Source organism: Nipponia nippon, unplaced genomic scaffold, assembly GCF_047370975.1.
Source record: "Nipponia nippon isolate SJK-2023a ecotype South Korea unplaced genomic scaffold, ASM4737097v1 scaffold_2, whole genome shotgun sequence".
Lineage (NCBI taxonomy): Eukaryota > Metazoa > Chordata > Aves > Pelecaniformes > Threskiornithidae > Nipponia > Nipponia nippon.
In genome coordinates this window covers 8,874,079-8,898,110 of record NW_028262336.1, presented here as the reverse complement: position 1 = coordinate 8,898,110, position 24,032 = coordinate 8,874,079, and the positions used below count along the sequence as shown (strand labels likewise).

Below are 24,032 nucleotides of genomic sequence, written 5' to 3'. Positions count from 1 at the left end.
TTCTTGTCAGCATTACCTAAACTCTAAAATCAAGATCACGCAAATAATAGATTCAGGGTTTTTATTAGTTTTCCATGTGAGCATTACAATTTATAATACATCATATCTAGTTTTACCTCCAGAATGAATCTAATTTAGTACATCATGGTATTAGTAAAAACAAGCCTGGTAAGTGGGCTAAACTTCCAACTAGCATCTTCAGATCCTTCAGACAAGGCAAGCTAGAATGTCAATCACCTTACAGACACCTAGGTAGTGTTTCCCAAAAACAACCCGGCCCCAAATTAAACTAGGAAGCGGATACCATTTAAAGCAGGAAAGATTGGTTTGGTCGTTCCCCTCCCCCCAGCAGAATTTAATCACCAGCTCTAGTTCTGCCTCCTGACAGTTTGGGATCCCAATTAAAAATCCTGGAGTCTGTTGGGACGGAACCGCGCCCACCGGTCGCCCGCGTTCCTTACCGGTAGCCGGGTCCCGGCTGGGTGTAGCCCTGGGGGCCAAAGGGCGGCCGGTTGCGGGCATAAGGGTTGGGCCCGCTGGGCGGGGGGGTGATGGTGCTGCCGGGCGGTGGGGTGAAGCCGGGCCGCGGCTGGTAGGTGCCGGGGGCCGCCTGGGAGGCAGGAGGCCCGCTATAGGGCGCGGGCTGGGAGGCCTGGGTGGTGTAGGGCTGCGGGGGGTAGCTGCCCCCCGCCCCGTACTGCGGCGGCTGCTGGGGCGGCAGCTGCTGGGGCGGCTGCCCGGGGAAGGCGGCGGCGGCCGGGGCCGGGGGCTGGCTGTAGGCCGGGAACTGCTGGCCCTGCTGCGAGGGGGGCTGCTGCTGGCTGTAGCCTGCTGGGAAGGCAGAGAGCAAGGGGTGAGAGACTGCAAAGAACGCCCACATCCGCAGAAATACCTTTTTTTTTTTTTTTTTTTGGCAGTGGCAAACACAAAACAATACATAGGCACAGAGAAGGCAACCCAAGAACAAACGGCAAGGCTTCCTGCCCTTCGCATAAGCAGGCTGCCCGGCTTTTGGGGCGCTGCCCCGGCTGCACAGCGACACTGAAAATAGTACAAACTAGTTTTCCCATGACTGACAAGAAATAAAAAAAAAAAAAAAAAAAAAACGACAACTAGTATTTTACCATTTTGTCACATGAAAAATAAAACAGCTTCATTGGCAAATGAGGCAAACTGCAACCTTTTTCCCCCAAGTACAAACTCAAAACTAAACGGTCATGAAAATATTGGCAGGGTTTAATATAAGTCATCCCCCGTTGGTTAAATCACAGGTGTTCTTAGTTCTTTACATATGAGAGAGTTGCGCAGAACAGAACACTTCAGTACAACGCTTCCATTTAAACATGTCCCAAACATGATTTTTCTGTATAAAACCGGAATTTCTCTTATTGAAAAAACTTTAAAAATGACACAAAGTCCTTTTATGAAGAAATAGCTACTTTTATCCATCGTGAAACACACCTGCAGCTACTTGCAATGAAACCTCTCCAGTGACTGGAATCCTGTCAGCATTAAACACCAGACACACAAATTATTAAAAGTGCACAGCCCTGAATGGAAAGAGAGTAAGGATTGAAGAATGCGCTGAAGTAAACTCACCTTGAAACCGGGATCAAAATTTACTCATGAGAGAAACCTCTGAAGGGCCCATTTTTACTACCCCGAGTACATAGCCACATTGTTGCCTAGCAGAGCTACAAGAGTGGGAATGGCGCCTGCTCTTGGGGGGACACAGGTTTGGAAAGAGACAATACGCATGGGAACAACAGCAAAACAAATGAACAAAAAAAAAAAAAAATCCCATGAGTCAAGATCTTCAAAGGCTGCTGTCACCAGGTCCTCAAAAAAAAGACTGTTTCTGAAAGATGAGGTTAATCGTGAAATAAGTTTTGAGAACCAGAGGAGGCCCAGCTCGGTTTTGGTGGTGTGTCATTCTTACTCGGAGATGATGTGGATTAGAATGCTGACCTCGCATGGCACTACAGCTTTCAGGGGAACTTCTCCACGAAAATAATGGATTAGCTGATGGTTGGATAGGGCTAGGGAGCAATGGAAACTCCTTTTTTTCCCCCCTGCTCAGTTTTTAGGCTTAAAGAAAGTCAGATAGACCCTCCTCCTTCCAACAGGCTTGTTACTTCTTCTGAAATTAGACTTCAGAAAGTCTGTCACCGTCTTCTAATTACAAATGTGGGGGTGAGAAATCGGCAGGGAACCAGATGCCATTTAGAGACCCAAATCAACCAGCTCTCGCGCAGTGCACAGGAACAAGGGCTGAGGCACGAACCTTCAGTTCCAAGTTTTCTAGGGTTCTTATCCAAGATAAACATGGAATTTCTTCATAAGCCCTGCAAGTGTTCTCATCCACATCAAAACTGATGCACTCCCGCTGTATATATTGCACACCAAAAAAAGGCCATACAGGCTCTCTTCGGAGTCCCTTACTGGTACGGGAGTCTTTCGTTGAAGGAAGACAGATTGTTTAAAACAAGGAACGATAAATGCTTTGTATCATTCTCTAAAAGCATTAAGCAACTTGCAATTTGTTATGGAATCTGCTGATCCAGGTTCAGCCCTGTACTTTAGCTGGATTATGATTCCTAGCACATACCATGCATTGTCAGATGCCAGCTGCTTTAGCAGTACATAACTGAAAGTCAAGTTTATTTTGGGCATACGCAAAAGCCAGCTTTTCATATTTGACTGCACATAAACCACTACTGCACTAAAATGTTCTTCTGCTAAAAGTCTACAGCCACCTTTACTTGGGGTATCAGCAAACTCAACAACAAAAAACCCCTATCACTTGAAATTTTCTCTGAAATGACAGTGTTTCTAATACTAAGCATTTCCTAAATGACAACTATGATCACTGTTCACACCACTAGATTTTGTACATGGAGATCACTCTAGAAGTACGGGCCATCTTTATATACCTCTGGTATTTAAGGAAGCTAAATGGGGATGTTTTAGTCACTCACTTACTTGCTAGAATCCCGAGACTGCAGCAGTTAATCCTGAAGACTGCTCACACTTCAGGGGATTCATTTTGCCTACCTTGCTACCAATGCATTCCTGCTGATTAATAACGAAGTCTGCTTTTGGTCACAATCAAGTAGGCTTGAGATACCAGAACTCCAACTACGTATTAAAAACACAGACAGCTACCGTGTTCCCTTACTGCTAATTTCTGAATTGTGCCAGTTCCCATCAGAACCACAGGCACTCAGGCACCGCAGCTCACGGGGTCGGGCACCAAAGGAAAGGTTTGACAGCTAAACCGCCGTCGAGAGCGCTGCTTACCTGGGTACTGCATACCGTACTGTTGCTGAGGCTGAGCCTGCGGCTGCTGAGCAGGATAACCAGGCTGTTGGTACTGTTGATACATCTGACCTATGGATTAAAAAGGTATTTAGTTGAAGCCCAGCACCCTAGCTACATTATAAACACACAGGGAACAGCATCCTAACAGTTCAAAATCACAGAAACAAACCCTCTCACAACACGTAAAAGCTTTTTTAAAAAAAATCTGAACACAGCGAAATTTGAATATGTGTTCCACCTAATTACCAACTGAAATCCATCTACAGATTTTAGTTTCTGAACTAACTTGGTGCACGAGGCTTACTCTTTCACATTTTCAGAGGATGCCAGAAGCCACGCACCTTAGTTAGTGCTACGCTGCTGGGTAACAGAGCAGGAATCTTTAAACGTCTCGATAACTGCTCCAGAACTTACACTGTAAATTAAAGTACTTCAGAAGTCAAACATATCCTAGATGGTCTGTTTATATTAGGTTTTTCAGACCATTTCTGCATCAAAGTACTGTAAGCAGAGTGGTACGTTATTTATTCTGACCACATTTTCCAGATAAGTCATCCATCTCTTAGTATCTGACTTGCCGTAAGCCAAGTTTTCTTAAGAGACCCAGGGGTATACACCCTAAAGCAAAAATAAAACCATACATTCTTAAGCTTAGGTATTCAATGCTAATTTTTCCTAAATTCACTGTTTCCAATTTCTTGGCAAGAAGAGGCAGAATATTTGTTTAGACTTAACCTACTGGCCCTGTTTAGGCTTTATACTTCTGCTGTTTTTCAATTTATTAACAGGCACAGTCAAAGAACACCACCAGTTATCTGCCAAAACTAAAGCTTAGCTGAACTGGAGCAGACATGGAAACTTTACTATTATAAAGTGTTACTGCACTATTATTCATTCTGCAAAGATCAGCAGACTGTATAAATGTACTGTAAGCTCTATTTTCTGAACTGCACCAAGACAAAAGCAGCTCAGCACAAGTCCTCCCAGACCCCTGTGCACACTGCTTTAAAAGAACTCCTTACTACTTCTTTTCTCTGCGTTACTTGCAGCTGAAAGCAACGGTATTTTACACTCACACTAAGGTGTTCAACATATTTTATATTGGTGCAGTCGTTCAAAATATTATTTGGTATGCAATTATTGTGGGATGAAGAGTGCTAAACACAAGGCTTGAAGAGAATTTAAGCCTGTTAGCTTGATAATTAAGAATTAGAGGCTCAGAATGCATGTTTTCTGTTTCTTACGCTCAGTTGTTCTAGGGAAGTTCTGGGAGAAGACCCAGGAGGCTGCCTGTCTCGGGTGATTACCTACAGGCTAACAGAGAGGCCACACTGGCACCTGCTGGAGACCCCGGGTACAGGAATATGAACAGAACAGCACACAGTTTTTCCAAAGCTTTCCGAGGCAGCTAGCTGTCTTCACCAGGGCTGAAGCGGTAGTGAGGAGCAGAGAGGAGTTCCAGTGCCGTTCAAGAAAACATTCTTAATTTACAGCCATGAATGCAGTTAGGGATCCTATGGGTCCTTAAACACACAGTTTTCCCCTCTCGCTGGATTTTTACTCTGAAAACAAGGTGAGCTACAGCATCAGTGTCTGGTTTTGTACTTAGCAGTGCTTACTGCAGTCACGGATTTGCCAGCATTTACCATTGTTCCTGTGCACCGAAACAGCCATTTTAGCTTGATCCAGAAAAAAGACCAAACAGGTATATTCACACAACATTCTTTTCCCTAGAAGATCACGAAGTGCTTGCATGAATGAACTTGTACATCTATTTCAGCAAAGATTAAAAAAGTGTCCACAGCTGTACATAGTTGGTTCTCGTGTGTGTTCAGTGACTGGATTTAGTGGTACAAAAGCACAGGCATGCCACAAGAGACAGCACTGTACTGAAACGCCTTTGTTGCGTTGATTTAATTCAAACTAGTAAATGCTTAAAACTTTATCCAGGAAGGCAATACATTCATTAGTATTGGCACATAGCGGTGACGTGACTTGGTATTCACAAATAACAACAACTAATAACCAATTATAATCATCGTAACATCATTTATTGGCAAAGAATGCCATTAAAAAAATAATCCCCGATATACCAGAATGATTGACACATGATTGGCATCACCATTTTACTTACATCCTCAAAATACTGGGAAGGTGGAAGGGAAGCACAGCTTGGGGTGTTTTGGTTTTTGAAGAAGTGAACTAATATTTTAAAATTAGTTTTAAAACTAATTTCTAACAAGAACATGCTCTGCACCAGCAGTGCCATTTGCCTGAGCCAATCCTGTTGAAAACCCAACCATCAAAACGTATCCAAAGCTCCGGCTGGGCCCCAGCCCTGCGCTGGTTCTCACCTCAGCTGCACAAGGGCAGGTCGGGACAGCACCGGTCCCCAGATGACCGCCGGACTGAGGTGCTATCAAACAGTGACGTACGGAAAGCTACTCCGTGTTTCAAAGGGAAGCCTTTGAACACTTCGGATAAAAGCAACTTAGTTCATGAAAAAAACTCAGAGGCTGATAATCACCCATCTATTTCCCAGCTTTGGTAAGAGACTGCTATTTGCCGTATGCATACAATGCACAGCATAAGCGCTCCCACTCGTATTTCTGATGAACGAAGTCCAATAACGACATCTGATCTCTTCCCAAGAACTGAACTACCCTACTTTATCCATAGAGTGAAGAAAATACAATCAATACTTAACATTTTTCAGTGGCAATAACAAAAACTGCATAAACTACAGACCAAAACCTTCATAATTAGTGCTGTTGTACTTTTACATGCAAAAAAAGGGCTTGGGCAAAGGTATAGCACAGTTCAGCGTTTAAAAAAAAAAAAAAAAAAAAAAAAAAACACACTATACTTTCATTGACCAAAGTTTAGAAAAATCATTATATCTACTCTGATACAGGAGCCTAGACAACTTCTTTCCTAAGTAAGATGAGTTTTGCTGGAACAAGCACTTCTTCCCTTCCCTGGTGTTAGGAGCCATTCAGGATTCCAACCTACTGCTGCTAGTGTTTTTAAGTGTTTCACTTTTTTGTTTCTGTTCTAGTTTAACATCAACACTTAAAACCTCATACCTTATTGTACTGAAGTAAAACTAAAGCAAAGTAAAAAGGCTAAATTCATAAAATACAAGTTCAGTAGCTGAGAGTACATTTTGTGAATATTAAGTTTTCTAGCTGCTGACAGGGGAACCTGAAGCACTTTTTTTTTTTCCAAAAGTAACTTCCACACACATCAAACGCCAAACAGTTGTTATATCTTTAAGCTACAAAGATGTCTCTTGCTGTCTTATTTATATCACTTGACTAATTCTTAGGGAAGTAACAGGAAAAAAAAAAAGCTGAAAGCAGCAAAACAAGTGTTTTATAAGCTCCACTACAACCAACAGCATTCGTGCCGGCTTAAATATTATGCCTAACTACAAGTTGCTCAAATACTCTGCTCAATCAAAATGTTACTGACGCCCTTCAGGCAAGATATGCCGAGTGACTGGGGATACTGTCATCACCCTCAGTAATGCCTCTCACATTATCTCAGCATTACGCCAGTACAGAAAGCAGCAGAGGGTTGTAACTTGTTTCTACGCTAACACAGAAACAACTTTGTATTGTACTCCATACGGAGGTAGAAGTACCAACACAAGTTATTCCACAGACAGTTTCATCCAGAACTATGCAGGTCCGAAGGCTCAGTGCTCTTAGAAATATCAGTAGAAAAATAATGCCCAAATGCAGCAAACCTCTGAATAGGTTTATTTTTAGAAGTCAAATAACATGCGAAAAAGTGTAGGACAACGGAATGTGAACACCTGAGTTAAGGCCTGAAGCTTTGAAGGAGAGCCAGCCGAGGCTCTCAAGGGTTACTAGGAAAACTACAGCGCATGTGAGAGTCATGTGGTTTAACCTGACTGCACACAGGGTATGACACAAACCAAGCACTTCAGGTAGCTTTAAAGTGCAGCGTATATAAATCTGCCTTACGGTAAAGTGAGCACGGACGCATGCAGAAAACGGTACCATGAAAGTCCTCCTCACCTTACATCACCGACCCTTTTAAATAAAGCGACTGCTCCACCTGCTGTTTCGGTGTTGAACACCATGCGAGGAAAAAAGTTTTTCTGCCTGGTGGCACAGGTGAATCTGTACTTTGGTATCGACTTTGAGTCTGCTAACTGGAAGTCAGAGCTACTGATCACTCAGATTCAGACACCATCGTTCACCTCTTAAATAGCAGAGAAACCTGCTGCTTACCTTCCACCTGACCAGTCTGTGGCTGTGTTCCGGGGTACGGTGGCTGCTGTGCCTGAACACCAGGGGGATGGGCTGCAGAAGAGGAGGAAGCGATGCTGTCCGGTGTTCCTGATCGCTCTTCTGCAGGGGCACTGGGTGGTCCTAGTAGAGCAAGAACAAAATACCGTACATGAAATGAATGGAGAGTTTGAATAAGAAAAAAAATTCTAATTCAAGACCATTCCCTTGCAAAGTTTTTAACATTTTTTCCAGTTTTCCATAGATCTACATCTGAGAGTGTCACACCCAAGCTAAAACTAAATACATTTGCACATCAAAACTCTCCTTTCAAAATATTTTTGAGGGGAATTTTCCACCTGTCTCTAGGTCACTCAAATTTCATCCTCCCGAGGAACCCGTTTGTGGGACAAAACCCTGTGTGACAGCATGGGTTTTCCACAGCTTCAAGCGTTAACCTTGCACACGTACACTGCAGACTCGCTACGTGTGACAGAATATGCCCCTACGCACCTATTCTTTCTCACCTGGAGCAAAGGTGCAAGGCTGCGTGAAACTGTTCAAATGCACCAGTGTTTTACTGTGGCCCACATGGTCCCAGGCAACAAAGTGTTTTACCAACCGTCACACAGCACGTGAACAGAAAACCTCCAAGGAAGGTATTAAATTCGCACTCCCAGACAGGATACAGCAGGCTTCAGTCTGAAAACAATTGTCTGCTTTGATAATTCTAAAAATATTCCAGCTAGCACCCAAAGAAAGCACGGAAACAGAGAATTCAGATTTTCTCTACCTTAGTAAGAAGTTCTGAAATACACATGTGAATGGGTGTGATATAATACAATTAAATGCAAAATATTTTGCTAGAAACACGGGAGCTCAAATCTGGATCGTTCCTGGTCGTAGTTATAGGAATGCTACCTATGAGACACTACTTTCAAATGCATACTTGGAAGTTAAGCACAAGTATTGGAATTGCTGCAAATTCACTTTCAATTTTAAGAAAGTTAACATTTACACAATATAAATATGCATCCAACAAGCCCTTAATTGTGTTTTCACGTTACCCTTATTAGGGGGAAAATGAATCAAATTTCCCTACTTCTGGCTTTGCCTTTATATACATAACTGCAGGATTATACCTTCAGAAATGGGATTTCTTATATCCTGCTTAAATGGTTCTCTGAAGTTCTTTGTACTTCAAAGCATGGTCAGGTCAGTTCACTTTATCAGAAGAATTATGGAGACGCATAAACATTGAAGTATGACTGAAGCTATGATCAAAGCATTAACTGACACCGAGGCTTTGTACCAAAAGACAAAACCACTCCTTCAAAAATTAGCTCCAATTTTCGGCTAGTTGTACTTCACATTCCACTCTCTCACTTTATTGTTCAGAGGTAGCCCATTGTAAGTTTTCAAGTACCATCAAACCTTTATCAGGTTTGTGAAACAACGATGCTGTGACAGTACCCAAAACGTGGCATGGAGGAGGAGATGGCTCAACAGGCCTGATCCACAGAGCAGTACCCCAGTCTGAAGACAGCCGCCCTGTCTGCGGGTACGACTTTGGACCCTGCACAGTCGCTATCAGGCAGGGCAGATCTGTTCCTAGCACTCCACACTTTTGCCAAGGCAGCCGTACTGCAGAAGCAAGCTCCAGTTGCTATTCGTTTGCCCCTCTGTATCATTCATTACTTCACACACCATACAAAATTTACTTGCTCTGAAGCTGAGAGTACACAGCAAATCCTGTTAGCTAACAGCAGTTTTATTTTCACGTTTCGGTGCTACATTAAACCTTACCAGACCCACGCAGACTCTGTGCAAAATCACTTCTCTATATTCTGCATCACGCTCCCTATTACATTCTACATTGCTTTTCTAATTTCAGTTATCCTATCTTCTGTTGACTGTGTTCAGTTTAGTATAATCAGTTTTTATACGTTTAGCATTCTGGTTGGGCCAACAGCCACGCAGCTCCAAGAATAAACATAATTCAGGCAAGTATGTTACTCCTTTCTGTTAACGGTAAGGAAGCTGACACTATTTACTTTTGAAATGAAACAGAGAAAAGGCAGGGTCGTACAAAACATTCTGACTGGCCCAAACAGCAGAAGCACAAGCCAAGAACATGAACTAACTGCAAGATCAAACCCTAAGGCAGCGCAGTGGATACTGTTTTTCTATCACTGGCAGACACCAATGAATTTACACAATAGCTTTAAATAATTCAAATAAATTTTAAGCCATTTTCTACTCTAAGCTAAAACACAATGCTAAAATCAACAGCAACATTTCAACATTTTATATGCAAAAGTTAGCGCACACAGTTACACCACCTTAACATATCGAGTTTTAGAATTGTGAAAACAGTGAATACAGAACACAGCTTAATACATCCAAAACACAAATGCTCTGTTACAAATCAAGATTTGAGTCACTGATTATGAACAGGTTTTGCTTTCCTTTTCATAAGATGTATTCTTACCTGACACCTGCTCATCTGTCAAGCCAAACGCTGACATGACATTCTTGCTGATTTCATCCTGGTTCTTCAGCGGATCAAATGCAGACATGCTTGCTGCTATAACTTGAGTAGATGGCTTAACATTAGAGTCAGCAGCAGCAGGCTTTTCTTCCCTACCATCTACAGCATCTACAAAACAAAATGCCCAGTTATTAATTCTTGAGACCTGAAACACCGTCACACATACATATTGTACTACAGCAACTTTAAAATTGCATAGTTGTGGGGTTTTTTTTAATGTTTTAACTGTTGAAATGCTTATGTTAGGATAACAGTGATGAATCAGCGATGTATCTGAAACCATGATGAATCACAAAGCTTGGGTTTCATTGCACAGTTACTTAAAGATACGCTGACACGGTGGAGTATCAGTATCGCATATCACTTAAAATTGTCTTAAATTCAAAGGTTCAAGGCTCCTGCTTCAACAAATTGTTCTGGTATCACTTGCCTACAGAGAATTCACAATTAAGAAAATTTACAGGATAGGTTCTAGTTTATTACAGTGTTTTATCAACTGCAGTTTTTGTTTTGTTCTATCCCCTTCTCCCTGAATTCTTCCTAAGCTGACAGCTGAAGGTCATCTCTTGGCAGCTATACAAGTAACACTGACTCTCTCAGAAACCCCCTTAACCTAGTAGAGTGCTACATTTTCCCTTAAAAATAAACTAGTGCAGATAAGGTTTAGACTGGCTAGTTTTGTTTACACTCTAAGATCATTACCCCAGTCTCCTTCCAAATGGTTTATAACCAGAATCCATGGTATTCCACTGAAATTATTAATTGCTTATATTGTAGGAACAGGGTCTGGGATTTTTTAAACAATAAAACCAATAAAACTTCAAAGTATAAAACACAAAAGTAGCGTTTCCTAAAAGAAAGGCTGGCGTTCTTGGTTCACCTCTTCACTCAGAACGCTGTACTCCACGACTTTGTGTCATTATTTTCTGTGTCCAGCTTCCCCAAAATCTGTAGTTAAGTGCACAGAGGTATAGTTTTTACAGTACAACAGCCCTAAGCTAGGAGAGCAATGCCTCAAAACTGGGAGAATAAGACTTCATTCCCTGTTTTGGCCTCCCCCGATAATCCTTTCCCACCCCTGCCTGCACCCTTGTGCTGCTTACCCCGAGACAGCTCTGATGCTGGTCTGAACTCAAAATGTGTGGATTCAATTTCCTAACCTGGCAAAAAAAGTGGATATAATTTTTGCTGAATTTGCTTTTTACTGTTTCAGTGAATCAAACTTGCTTAGCAACATGACAAGATAAGCACCAGAGCTAGCCCAAAGTAAGCAGTGGGAGTGCTCAGCTGGGAGCAAAGAACTCTTCAGCAACAACAAACTATTAATTCAGCTCAAAGCCCTCTCAAAACAGTGTCATGGCTCACAAGTGTTAGTTACAGTGTTTTCATACATTGCAACAAAAACTCGAGACTTTGAAGTTTTATTCCAAAGTTAACTGACCGCTTTACTCCAGATAACGTGAATAAAATTTCTGCCTCTAAAATAACTGAAGCATTAAAAATTAAGTTCTGAACAATCAAGCAACAATGAAGAATGATCACAACCAGTATTCAAGCCTGCATTTTTCACTTTGTTAAACAGCACACAACTCTGCAAATCAAGCCAAACAATTCTTTGCCAGGCTGCCTACCGCTTTCGGGCAGATTAGTGGAAAGGCCTGGTTCAGCTGGTGGTTCTAAACAGTCCAGTAAACGATTGACTTTATTGCGAAGTTCTATCAGCTCTCGACGCAGGTATTTCACCTGATTAGATTCTAGGGGTCTTGGTTGTCCATTCACTGCAAAAGAGCAATTGGATAAATTTAAGACTGTAGTAATGTTTTGAAAAGAAGAGAAAAAAAAAAAATATTCCCAACTTTTACTTGCTCGTAGCATTGTCATCCTCTGTGGAGTTTAAAATGACAAAGTTTAGTCAACACAGACTGAACTCATTCTAGAGCTTACTGTTCCTTTAATACAATCTCATTTCAGCATAATCCACAGAACCGGAACTGCAGAGTAAAGTCTGCAGTAAGTTGCTGCATGGTTTACTCATTTCCATGAGTACACCCTGAACAATTCAAATATCGTACTTGGTTGTGGAAAGCTGTCCCTTTAGAACTAATGCAGCATATACAACACTGCTGCAATTCATGAATAAGGTCAGTGTCCAAGTTAAAGGCTGCTTGCTATTCCTTGGAACTACATGCTAATTTACCAATAGCAGCTTGAAAATAAACAACTATTATACAAAGGCCAAAGAATAAATGTTAAAATGTATTCAACTTTAAGCAATTACTGTCAGTTTTTAGCAGTATACTAGTAACACTGCAAGATAATCATCATCTTCCATTTCTCGTGCACCTGTGAAGAAAACCCCACAAATGCTAGAGAGGAGAAGATAACATGGAAAATAGTAAGAAAAAAACATTGACCACATATATATGTAAGCCAAATACTTTAAGCAATCCTATAAAAACGAACAGTTTCAGTTTCTGTAAGTTCAGCTGTCCCATGAAACATCAAGAGAGAAAATACATATCACGTATTAATCCAGTATTTTTAAGTTACTGCTTTCTTTCTTCTGAGGTGACAAACTGGAAGTTTTTAGTACCTTCAAGTGAAGCCCACTGCCTGAATTTTAATAAACATAAAAAAAAAAGAAAAAGACAAACAATCTTCTATACTTACCAAACAATGTCAGCTTAAGTATCCTACTGCATTGAATTGCAAAGGAAAGATCCGAGCTATCAAAAATTGTTATAAGATCTCCATCTGAAAAGAACATGAAAAAGTTACATTAGAAGCAAAGCCATTAACTACTGAACTTCACACTAGGGCAGAAGTGTTACTTACACGCACGCTAACAAGGGAAAATCTTAAGTGACTAGAACACTTTCCCAGATTACACTCAGAACACTGAGATGCAAGACTATTATCATTCCCTTGTTGAAAATCAAAGTTCCTGTGTGAAAAATCAATAGTAAAAATATCTATCAGCCTTAACACACAAATAGGAACGAAGAGATGAAGATGTCAAAGTAGTCAGAAGAAATCTTTTCTCTCAAACCAGGAAACTGACATGAAGTCTCAACTCTTAGCCATTTATTTTTGTGCATCAGAGTTCAGAGGAACTCCCATCCCAATGCATCCTAATGAATTTGCACATTGCTTTCAGTCACAGAAACTATATTAGTACTGTATGGGATCCTTTATTCTGAAGATAAAAAGTGCTATACATAAAGCACTGAACACCTGTAATCCTACTAATACCCAGAAGAAACACCAAGTTCCCATCCAGTCTGGTCTCTCACAATTTCTAACTTGAGTCAAGACAATCCACATGAACATCTTTGCTTACTCAACAACATCACAGATAAACCAAGACTATTCTCTCTGACAGGACGGATTTTCTGTTGTTTTAACATATTCATCAGATTATTAATAGATTAAATGAACACAAATTAGCCAGTGCAAAGGAAAGAGTGGGAACGCATTATTAGGAAGACGTGCGTACTGGCAGAGGGAAAGGGAAGGGATAGCAGGACCACTTCCTTCCAGAACAGTTCCCAGACTGGGAACTGAGATGAGACGCTATCCAGTGAAGCTTCACCTTCAGAAGCCACAGCATTAGACAAATGGCATACAGCTTGAAACAAAGCTGACTCCAGGCTACCTATGTTCCTCCCTAAAACACTGTTACAAGGAGGCTCTGTGGACAGACACAGAAACATGTTTTTAATTACAGATTACCGCCTAAAAGTTCTGAGCTATTCCTTATGCGTTGGTGACAAAGTTCCAACTGTATAAAAGTTATGGTTAAAATTTTCAAATAAATGAATGCTGCAGTAGGAATAGTCATAAAGCACATGATGGCAAGTTGAAAAAAGCTCAAAATTTGAAGAACTACATAGTCTAATTTTGTCATACCTGACTGCAAGTAACACCTTTGCAATGGAAGGTTTTCTTAGTACAGCACCGTTAACAACACCTAACAACGCCTGCCAGTCTTCAAAGAAGTTGCCTTCTAATACAGTAAACAAGAAATCTTACAAATACTAACAAGCTGATGACATATGAAATAGTTTTCAAGTTTCCTGAAAGAATAATTGTTTTCTCCAAAGATTTTTTTGTATCCTATGTTCTGTTTACACTTTCACAATCTCAAAAAACATTGGTCAACAGCAGTATCAGTCATGGATTCACTGAGCAAAGACTGGAAAGTTTCCAAGCATGGAGGCTCCAAAACCCCACTAGGCAACCTGCTCCAGTGACCCTTCTGGCCAAAACTCCTGCTCAACCTCTCAAACTGCAATTTATGACTGCTGCCACCTGGTGCTCCCACTCAGTTAGCTGGAGGCTGCTATTAGCTCTGCCTTCAGCCTCCTCTGCACCACACTGAACAAACCCAGCTCCCTCAAATGCCCCCTTCTAGGCCACCTGCCCTAGGCCCCTCACCATCCTCACCGCATCCTGCCAGACCCCCTCCAGTTTCTCCAAGTCTTTTTAGCCTGGGGTGCAGGGGGCAAAACTGGGCACAAACTTCCTGGTGGGGCCTCACCCGTGCCAGGAAGGGGAGGGTAATAGTATCCCTGTTTGCCATTATGACAAGACATACAACCAGAGCCTAAACAAGTAACTTCATGAAAGTCAAACAGTGGCAGTAAAGTGCTCTTTGGCAGTAAAGTGAGAGCGGGGGGGGGGGGCTCCCTCCAACTCAAACACTTCCTCCAGCTTTTCAGTATCCTTTCCTAAATGCTGATACCAAAATCCACTGGTGTCTTAACACAAAGCGCTTGTATTCTGTACTCTCCTGGTAAGACAATAAATGATAATTACTTAATGCACAACATTGGCAGACCATCTTATGATGCTTTTCTGCCATACCAGTCAATGTTCAGATTCACCACCTGAACAAAGGTGCACATTCTAAACAGTTTATCCTGCACAGCCAAATGAAAATGTATAGTAATGCACACAGTTTACATGGATTAATGTCACCCAAAAGAATCATTCCATCTCATTCTCCCTCACCTATTTTAACATTTATGTTGAAGGCATTAAGAACAATGGTTAAAGTTTCTATTTTAAATTGCTAGCAAAAACAAAAAAGGGCTGAAAAACAGCAAGTACAGAATCTAGTTAAATGCATAAAGACAGTTCTACGATTCCTATTGACAGCCATCAAGCTATTACCCAAGTAGAGCATATGCTAGGATTCAAAAGGTGTATGTGTATGTCAAGCCATACAAAAGTCTGACAATTTAAGTATATTAGATTTATGAAATAAACTTTTCATTTTAAGGAATGTCAATGAAGCCTAATTCCTGTTATCATGATATAGATAGGAATATAGAATGTTAATTATTTTCTATTGGAAAGTAAAACAGACTTTCCTTTATTTTCACTACTAATCTTGTTATTTCAAGAACTTACCTTTCTCATTTTTACAAGGGACATCGCTTTCACTCTCTACAATTTCCCATGTATCCTAAATATTCCCTGCTACGCCAATTATAATTTTTTTTATCTTTAGTATAAGCTAGTGACTCACTTAACTTACAGATGGACTGGAAAGTATTTTAGCATTAATTCTGCATCGTCATGATGCATTCCAATTTTTATGACATTAGAAGTCAGAAGAAATTAGAAATGTTTAATACATTAGAAATCATCCTCATTATCCTTGGCCCTGCCAGCTATGCTTCCTCATCTACCAGCTTTATCTACCCTTATCTTTTTTTTTTTCCCCTCTATTCCATTTTCGAAAAAAATTCAAAAACTTCCTTCACTTTGGTAAATTTACCAAAGGTAGAGACATTACTGACTAGCACACTGCCTTGATTACATGCAGTATGAGTTAATAACTCATTATTGGCTCTGACACAAAGACATTAACTTCTACTGCAAGGTAATGAACACAAGAACAAAAAGGCCAATCTCGTATTAGGCACTCTAGTTTTAAATTCAAGCCTAACTTTAAAAAAAACAAAAAAAAGTAACGTTTCTATTATTGGCTCCCTAGGGCCTTTAGCCTATGTAACTCAACAACATAGTGTGCTTAAGATGCAATTCTACTCTTTGGTTCATATAAATTCACTGATGGTAGTCCTCATTGGTTTGCTTGGGGTTTTTTTTGCAGACAGAGTTTTACTACATATTCAAGAACCTTACACAGGACATGAAAATGATTTCACACCTAGTGGAGCAATTTCCTTAGTTCAGAAGTTTGAAAGATGCCCAGCTTGAATATAAAACCTACCTCCACAAGGCAGTAATCAAACTGAAACTTCTTTTCCCTGGTAATTAATAAAAGCATCGCATAACCTAAACATAACTTAGGAATATGCTTCTGCATATCTTAGTCCACAAATCCAGAGACAGAAGGATTGGGATTTAAAGTTTCCTTGCCTCTCCAATTAAGCACACAGGTTTCAAAAAAACAAAATGTGTTAGATTCAAGGATCATGACAGTTTGACAAAGATACAAAGCAACAGTATTTTACAGAAATTTTAAGTAGAAAATCGCATATGCAGGCCTGAAGATCACTAGCTTCACATGTTATAGCAACAAGAAACAAAGCCAGGAGGGGTAGATGAAGCATTCTTCTGAATGCTCAAAGAGTGTGCACATGAATTCTGAGAAGACACAGATCAAGGTTGCAGAAGTAGTGGAAATCCTTAGACCAACTTAAGATATCTCCTCATAACAGATGAAGACAAGCGTTCCTCCAGGTCTGGAGCGATAAATAACAAAACAGAAATAACTAGAGCGTATATATTCCAATGCTTCTAATGACTGAAGTAGATGTAAAGAAGAATCTTAGCTTAGCTGAAGCAAAGTCAAGAATACCACGGTCCTCATATGACAATCAAAATCAAGCCTAGTTCTGTTAACTTTTTCCTTAATCACTTGCAACTTCCTCTGATATTAACAACGTTTAAACAGTCTTACTAGTGATGATCAGCTAGGATAACATATACTGAAATCCCACGTCACAGTGGAGAATTAGCACATTCTGAGACAAAAAAAGCTAAAATCAAAAGTAGGAGGTCTCTAGGCTGTGAAAGACAACCAAAGAATGAAACCATGATTACAATGTCCATCATACACCATTATCTTCTTCAAAAAAAGACAGAGATAGAAGCATACACAAAACCAGCGAACTATACTTAAAGAACAGTAAGAATGCAAAAAAAGGGACTAGAAGCTTTAACCTAATGAAAAAGCATCCATCAATTTCCTTTCACCTTTCTTATTCCAGAAAGAAAAAAGAAATCGATCCTGTGATAAGAGGAAAAACAAAAACACCACAAATCCACTGAGCTCTCTCCCACTAGAGATCAAGACCCAAAATATTAGCCCTTCATTGCATATCAATTTTGATGAGCAGTGCCTCTCAAAAGTTTCATGAACCTGAAAAAACTGTCGCAGGTCATTCAAAGTGAAATTTTATTTCCTAGATGTACGAGCAAATGTTATTTGACATTTTAGGTACCACAGACAGTGCTAAAGTTTCCTAGTGCTATTAAGAAAAATGAACCTGAATGCTTCAGTAACGTAGCTCTTTTACTGAACACCAGCATAATTATCACACAGTCTTTGATCTGACTAAGAGATTTTGGATTTTATCACTTCATTCTGAGTTTCATTTTATGAATACCACCCCTCTGTCCCAAACTGAGTAACTTATTCCATGCCCCACACTGACATTCAAAGAGGAAAAACCCTCAGAACCACAACTCTCTTTCTACACGTCTCAAACAAGGCCCTTTTCCTTCTGTCGAAGCCCTTCTTTCTTAAGGTTGCATTTGTTTAGCACTAATGATGGAGATTTTCTTTGAAACAACCAATGTCCAACAGATTCAAACAGTCACACAGGAGAAAGATTACTTTTAATAAATATGTCAGGTTAAATTAAAAGTTTCTTCTAATCTTCACTGATGGAGGAAAACGTAATCATTAATTACTACTACATAAATCAAGTTTTCAAAGTCTTATAAGGGCTTGCATTGTCATACATGTTTATTCACTCCTCACTATTCAAAACCACTTTATCGCTGAAAACACAAAAAAACGGTTAAATGAGTGGACAGAAGAGAAACCTGCAATAGCATCAGCTTCCTGCAACAGCAAAAAAACCCCTTTCAGATAGCTGATATTTCAGAAAAACTGGAGGAAACACTACATTAAGACAGCACAACCACAAGAGATACACATTCTACTGCCTGATCCAAAGGATTTCACAAGAAATCACTTGCATTTGCCAATGAATTTGGACAATTCTGAAGGGGTGAATTCCAGAGTCTCTGTCCATAGATAAATCATACCAGAGCACCAGTAGTAATTAAACCTCACCAGTAGTAATTAAACCTTACCTTCATCTTTATATTTGATTGTGACTTCATCATTGCTCAGAAGTTTTCCTCTAAAAACTCTTTGCATCATTAGCACCAATTCATCATAGGTGATATCTTCATTATGAATAGGAATTCTCCTAATATCTTCCCCAAGCTGAGCTTTGATGATCAGCTTCCCACTTAAGTCCAGCTGCCCATTCATGGTGGATTCCTTATTGCCTGCAGACCTGTTAACAACAAAACATTAAAAACATTTTAAAAAACTAAACTGTTAAGTCATTTAAATGTATCTGATGTCAGTTCTGAAGCTTTCCATCTTTGGAAAGCATTACTTTAGGAAGCTCTCCAGAGAACCTCTCTCAGACACATTTTGTGATGCACTAATTTCTCAAACAATAAAGTGCACGATGCATTAACTGAGCTATGGACAAAGAACTCTAAGATCCGACACTTCAAATTAACAGTTATCCCAGTTCCCAGTGCTCAGAATTTAAAAGTTGTTTTGTTTTTTTTTTTTTTAAAGTCAGACAGCTTTTAAATATGTGTGACATTTAGAAATTTCAAACTTGGGTGGGTTTTTTTGTAAGATATCAGCTGTAAACTGTCATGGAAAAAAGCTATAAAGGAACTAATATTCCCTAGGATTTTGAGATACATGTATACATCTCACAGGGAAAGTGAAATTGCAGCAAAAGCTGTCAGCCTTACAACATTATATTGGTTACATTATCACCTTAGTAGATTACTTTTACATCCCCCATAATTATGATAACCAGCATTGGTTTGGGTTTGGGGTTGGGTTTTTTTTCATTTAAGAAAAGACTGCCAGAGCAAAATATCTTATTTCAAAGATTATAGGTGGTAAGGTGGCTTTACGAAGGGGATCAAGTTGAATCATGTATTATTTCATGAACAAGTAAATGAAGAGCTAAACATCGGTTTTATTATATGCATGATCAGAACACATTGAGGGTTCCTCTCCAGAAAGGAAGATAAAAATTTTTTCCTTTTTTGAAATTTTGACTGAGATGTTTTAACCAAGATTTTACATTTTTAAAAGCTGCTCAATAGACCACACATTAGCTACTCATTAGGCCACAAATTTGTTATGCAGTGTACATGGTCAGAACAGTTGGTTACTCTCTGTGGTTTAACAGAGGTGGACAACCGCTCCAACTTAAAAGAAAGTGCAACAAAGCCATCTTGTGTCCAAGCAAAACCCAGCATATACTTCAGAGTTCTACCTTTAACACTTTATATAAGACAATTTTAAAATTATCACTTTGTATCAGGCATCTCTCGTTAAAAAAAAACGCAAAGGCCTTATGTTTAAAAGAAAAACAGAAACTACAGAGAAACTAGGGAGCAGAGGAATGGGAAAAAAAAAAATCCAGATAGCTAGTCAAGTGTCCCCTTCTTTCTTCACTGTTTTGGACAGGGCCAAAACAATAGATCTGGAATGAGGAGCAATTAAAGACGCAGTTATCTTAACATCTGAAGTACAAATACGGGAGATCTTAAAAGCAGGCGGCCCTACACATCAAAATTGACCTTTCCAAAGCCACATGCAGGCAAGCATGCTGTTTGTTCTCTTGTGCAAAAAGAATTCTTCGTAGAGACGTGCAGGTATTTCTCCCTTACCTTTAAGGATGTCATAACACGGTGCTTTATGAGAAAACTGACTTTTGCTTTGCTCAGTCTATTTTTAAAGTACTGCATTGAAAATTACTTTTCTCCTACCAGAGAAACAAGACACTCAGCTAAAGCCTTTAATACATCATACCTTGATGCACCTATATATTTTTAACTCTACCGTTTCAATGGCAATGTTTTGCATTAAAAAAAATGTAGTATGATGCTATCTCTAGATTGCAATTCAGTTTCTGGGGGTTTTTTGGTAATTAACTTCATATAAAGCAAACATTTCATACAAATCCCTTTGTTTAGCCCAATGACATCCAAAGAGAGAGACAAGCAACTATTGAACAAAACTCATTCTCCCAATCAGACCTAACAGGAGGTAGGTGGATACAGTCTAATTACAGAGAAAAGGGACCTGCAATTAACACAGCCAGGTTGCTGCTGAGACACTATGATGAAACAGTGAAGTCTATAATATTGTTAATGCTCACTAATGCATTATTCATATTTTGCAACACAGAAGCCTTGACTGCAAGCACATCAACTTAGCCTAATTAACACTAAGTTGGTCATAAAAGCACAGGGTTTTGCAGAAGTTGTTTGTTTGGGTTTATTTTAATTTAAAGTATTAAAAAAATAAAACTGTCCATCCACAGGTTTTCTTTCACCTCCTTTCCAAAAACATACATTTATCACTACCTTGTCTGTCTTATTGATGCTGGATTATTGGACAGATTTCCCACCTCACTTCAGGACAGAGTTAGGATAAGTCGCCATGCACTATCAGTGCCAGAAACAGGAAGCTGCATCAGAAAAAAAAAAAAAATATTTATTTACAGTCACACTTCCTTAGAATGATACACTTCACATCCATTTTTCACTTTAGAACATCCTAACAAATATACCCAACCAGAAAAAGTCACTCTTTTATCCATAATGTAACAATCAGATTTACACCTTTGAGTATTGTAGAGTTTGAAGTTCAACTAAAATAGATCTTGGAAAAGAGTTTTAATTTCATAATAGAAGTTTATTTTTTCTAAATTTTCTAACTGCATGTAGGAATTCCTAACAGTAATGTGTTCCTTTCCAGGACAGTGATCTTCCCCAACAGTCTCAAAATATTCATTTGTATGGCCTCCATCTTAAAACCCCAGGTTAAGTTAAAGAAAATAAACTTTGATTGATTTAGTAGTACAAAAACCTAGAAGTCCATTTCTTAGCTTAAGGCCAAAGCCTCCGTGGCATTAAGTAGTGCGTCTTCAAGGACAAACTGCACAGCATTAGGACAGACTACCAAGAGGAAAGGAGTAGTAATGCCCCTTTCCCACGGGAAGAGCCACTGAACTGGGCAAGAAGAAAATACAGTCACAGGTATACAACGACTTAAAAATATGATCTGCCCTCGATTCAGCTTAAGATTGTGCTTTTTCTGCCGAAAAGCCTATGTGATGAGCTGCATGAAGTTTACACAGTCCACCTGTTTATTGCACAAGCGCTTAATACCCAGAGCTACAAGACAATAATTTAGTATACAGACCAGTCCAACAGAAAACATAACTGTGCTCCTCCCTCCCACCCGACAGGCGTACCCTACTCGGCACACTTCTCCTTGTTTCTCTCGCACACATGGTTAATCTCAAACATCCATGATTTGATTTTTAGATGATTCGCTGCTAACCAGAGAGAGAAAGTAGATTCCTCTGATGCACATGAAGCTGGGTTTCCCAGCTCTCCTCTTTTAACTCAACTGGAAGTAAACTGGAACAGACAGGCACGAGACATACTGGACGGAAGCAGAGAGCAAGCAAACCCCAGAGAATGGGCAAAGCCCCTCTCTGGTTCTCACAGGCTGGCAGCTGCTCCCCTCATCCTGGGTATGAAGTGTTCACCTTTAAAAAGGGCTGTACCCTCCTGACAGGGAGAGGATAAGACTGTTGTGACAGACAAAGCAGGTGAACAGGAAGAGACTACTTTTCTGATTCCTCACTCACACTTTATGAGTTGAGTAATGGGAGTAATGCATGAAGATGGTGCTCCTTTCACCCCAATATTGCTACAGCTCCAGGTAAAATTTACTGCAATGGACAAATACCGGATACAGATAATGCATCTAAGAGTGGTTTAACCTAGAGAGTTCATTTAGCCACCATCTCATGTTGTTTAAATGTCAGAGCCTGCTTCTTTAGTGTTACAATGTAAGTTACTTAGAAACTGGCAACAGTAAGAATCGAACTTCATCTGTAATTCCTGAAGATTCACATTTTGGTGGACACACCTGAGCTCCTGTGGCCTTTCAACAGATGGAATGCATCATTTGTATCTTCGTGCAAGGTAACGGGCTACTGTAATGTATTTACAGAACTATAATGTCTTATTTACCAACACTACTCACAGAAATCCGCTGTGTGACTATCGGTGATTACGAAAAGGTAACAGGAAAGCATTTAAATGCACTTTTTTTGTCCAACTCTTCTCCATTCTGCTTGAAGCCGTCCAGATTTTAAGAGATAATTTCTAAACACTGCAACTGCTTGCAACTGTTACAGAAAATTACGTGAAATGTTCTAATTATTGAATTACACAGCATTCAAGCTTTTCTTCCCTCACTGTGACATAGCTGAATGGATGACTCGCTTGAGAGTTTTTCAGAGAAGAAATGCACACTAATGAGCTTTTTAACAGAACGAATCACAGCCTCTACTTTCTTGAGGGGGGAAAAAAACAACCAAACAAAAAAAACCATTAATGTCTTCCTGTGTAAGACAGACTATTTTTCATAAGAATCACGCTGACATCTTTCTAACCTTCCCAGTGCACCACACGCATTTTGGAGGAACAGATTTTTCCCTTCCCTCTTGGCTCACTTTCTATTCACATCATGCACCAATCCAAATGGTGCATGTGGACAGTGACTGTCCAAGCTAAGTCATTCACTTCAGGATCCCTTCTTCAGCCATGATGCCATAACCATGCTGGATTTCACTACCCTTTTTTGCATTGCAGCAGAGAGAACCAGCCTTCCCTAAGCAAGGGAAGAACGAGCATTCCTGCTTCACTTTTTCCTCTGTCAAAACAGGGACAAGGAACAAGAGGGTGAAGCACAGAGAAGCAGGGCCAAGCAGCACTGCCGCCCAAACCCCACTCGACAGAGCCATGAGTTTTCCCGGGATAGCTGGGGGCTGAGGGGGGGGGGGGAGCAGAAAGAAGCAGAGCTCTTTTCGTTTCTCTCCAGCTCCGATAAGGGCAGGCCCGACCCAAAGGGGAGCAGAAATCATTGCCGTTCCCCGCCGCCGGGAAATGAGGAGTCTGCGGTTCCTCTAGCTCCCAAGGGGAAAGAGGCTCGGTGAGCAGGGGAGCCCCCCTTGAGGAGGGAGGGAGGGAGGGAGGGAGGGGAGGCCCCTGCTAGCCCTCACCCCCGATTCTCCAGGCCGAAGAGGCCGGGGCGCGGTTTCAGCCTCCCTCAGGCGCGGGCGGGGGGACGCAAGGGGTCTCCCAGCCTCTCCTCCAGGGGCCGCGTCGCCCCTGGAACCGGGAGAGGGCGGGAAGGGGGGGGGGAGCTCACCCCCAGCCCGCAGCCACCCCTCCCGCCGCCTTCACACACGCGGCAACGGCTCCCCCCGGGAACAGCGCGGGGAGGGGGAGGCGAGCCGCCCCGCTCTCTTACTCTGCCTTCTCCGCGGTCCCGCCGGTGGAGGCCCCCCCGCCCCGTCCCGTCCGAGCCCGGGCAGGGCCGCCGCCGCCGCCACCGCCCGTACGTGGCAGGGTGAGAGGGGGCCGGCGCGAGCGCTGCGGCTGCCGGGCCTGCGCGAGCCGCCCGCATGCGCGCTCCAGCCGCCAGCGCCGCAGCGCGCGTGCTCCTCCCCGCCCCGCCCTCCCCCTCCGGGGGCGCTCTCTAGGGTTTGTGGGTTTTTTTAGCC

At 41.1% G+C, this 24,032-nt stretch overlaps 1 protein-coding gene across 6 annotated transcripts; it reads right to left on the bottom strand.

Annotated features, from left to right (window-relative positions):
• Positions 1 to 46: 46 nt before the first annotated feature.
• On the bottom strand, positions 47 to 23,939 carry TFG (trafficking from ER to golgi regulator). 6 transcript variants are annotated; one of them, XM_087756362.1, is made up of 9 exons: positions 23,780 to 23,921; positions 20,800 to 20,915; positions 18,490 to 18,698; positions 12,802 to 12,885; positions 11,763 to 11,909; positions 10,072 to 10,239; positions 7,584 to 7,724; positions 3,301 to 3,390; positions 47 to 831 (listed from the first exon to the last, which is right to left on the bottom strand). In XM_087756362.1, coding segments are annotated over exons 2-9 (1,215 nt in total). In that variant the 5' UTR covers positions 20,802 to 20,915; positions 23,780 to 23,921; the 3' UTR covers positions 47 to 457. The 6 variants fall into 6 exon arrangements, with proteins under 6 accessions (XP_087612488.1, XP_087612489.1, XP_087612490.1 ...); XM_087756363.1 differs by having other exon boundaries at positions 47 to 828; XM_087756364.1 differs by having other exon boundaries at positions 20,812 to 20,915.
• Positions 23,940 to 24,032: the final 93 nt, after the last annotated feature.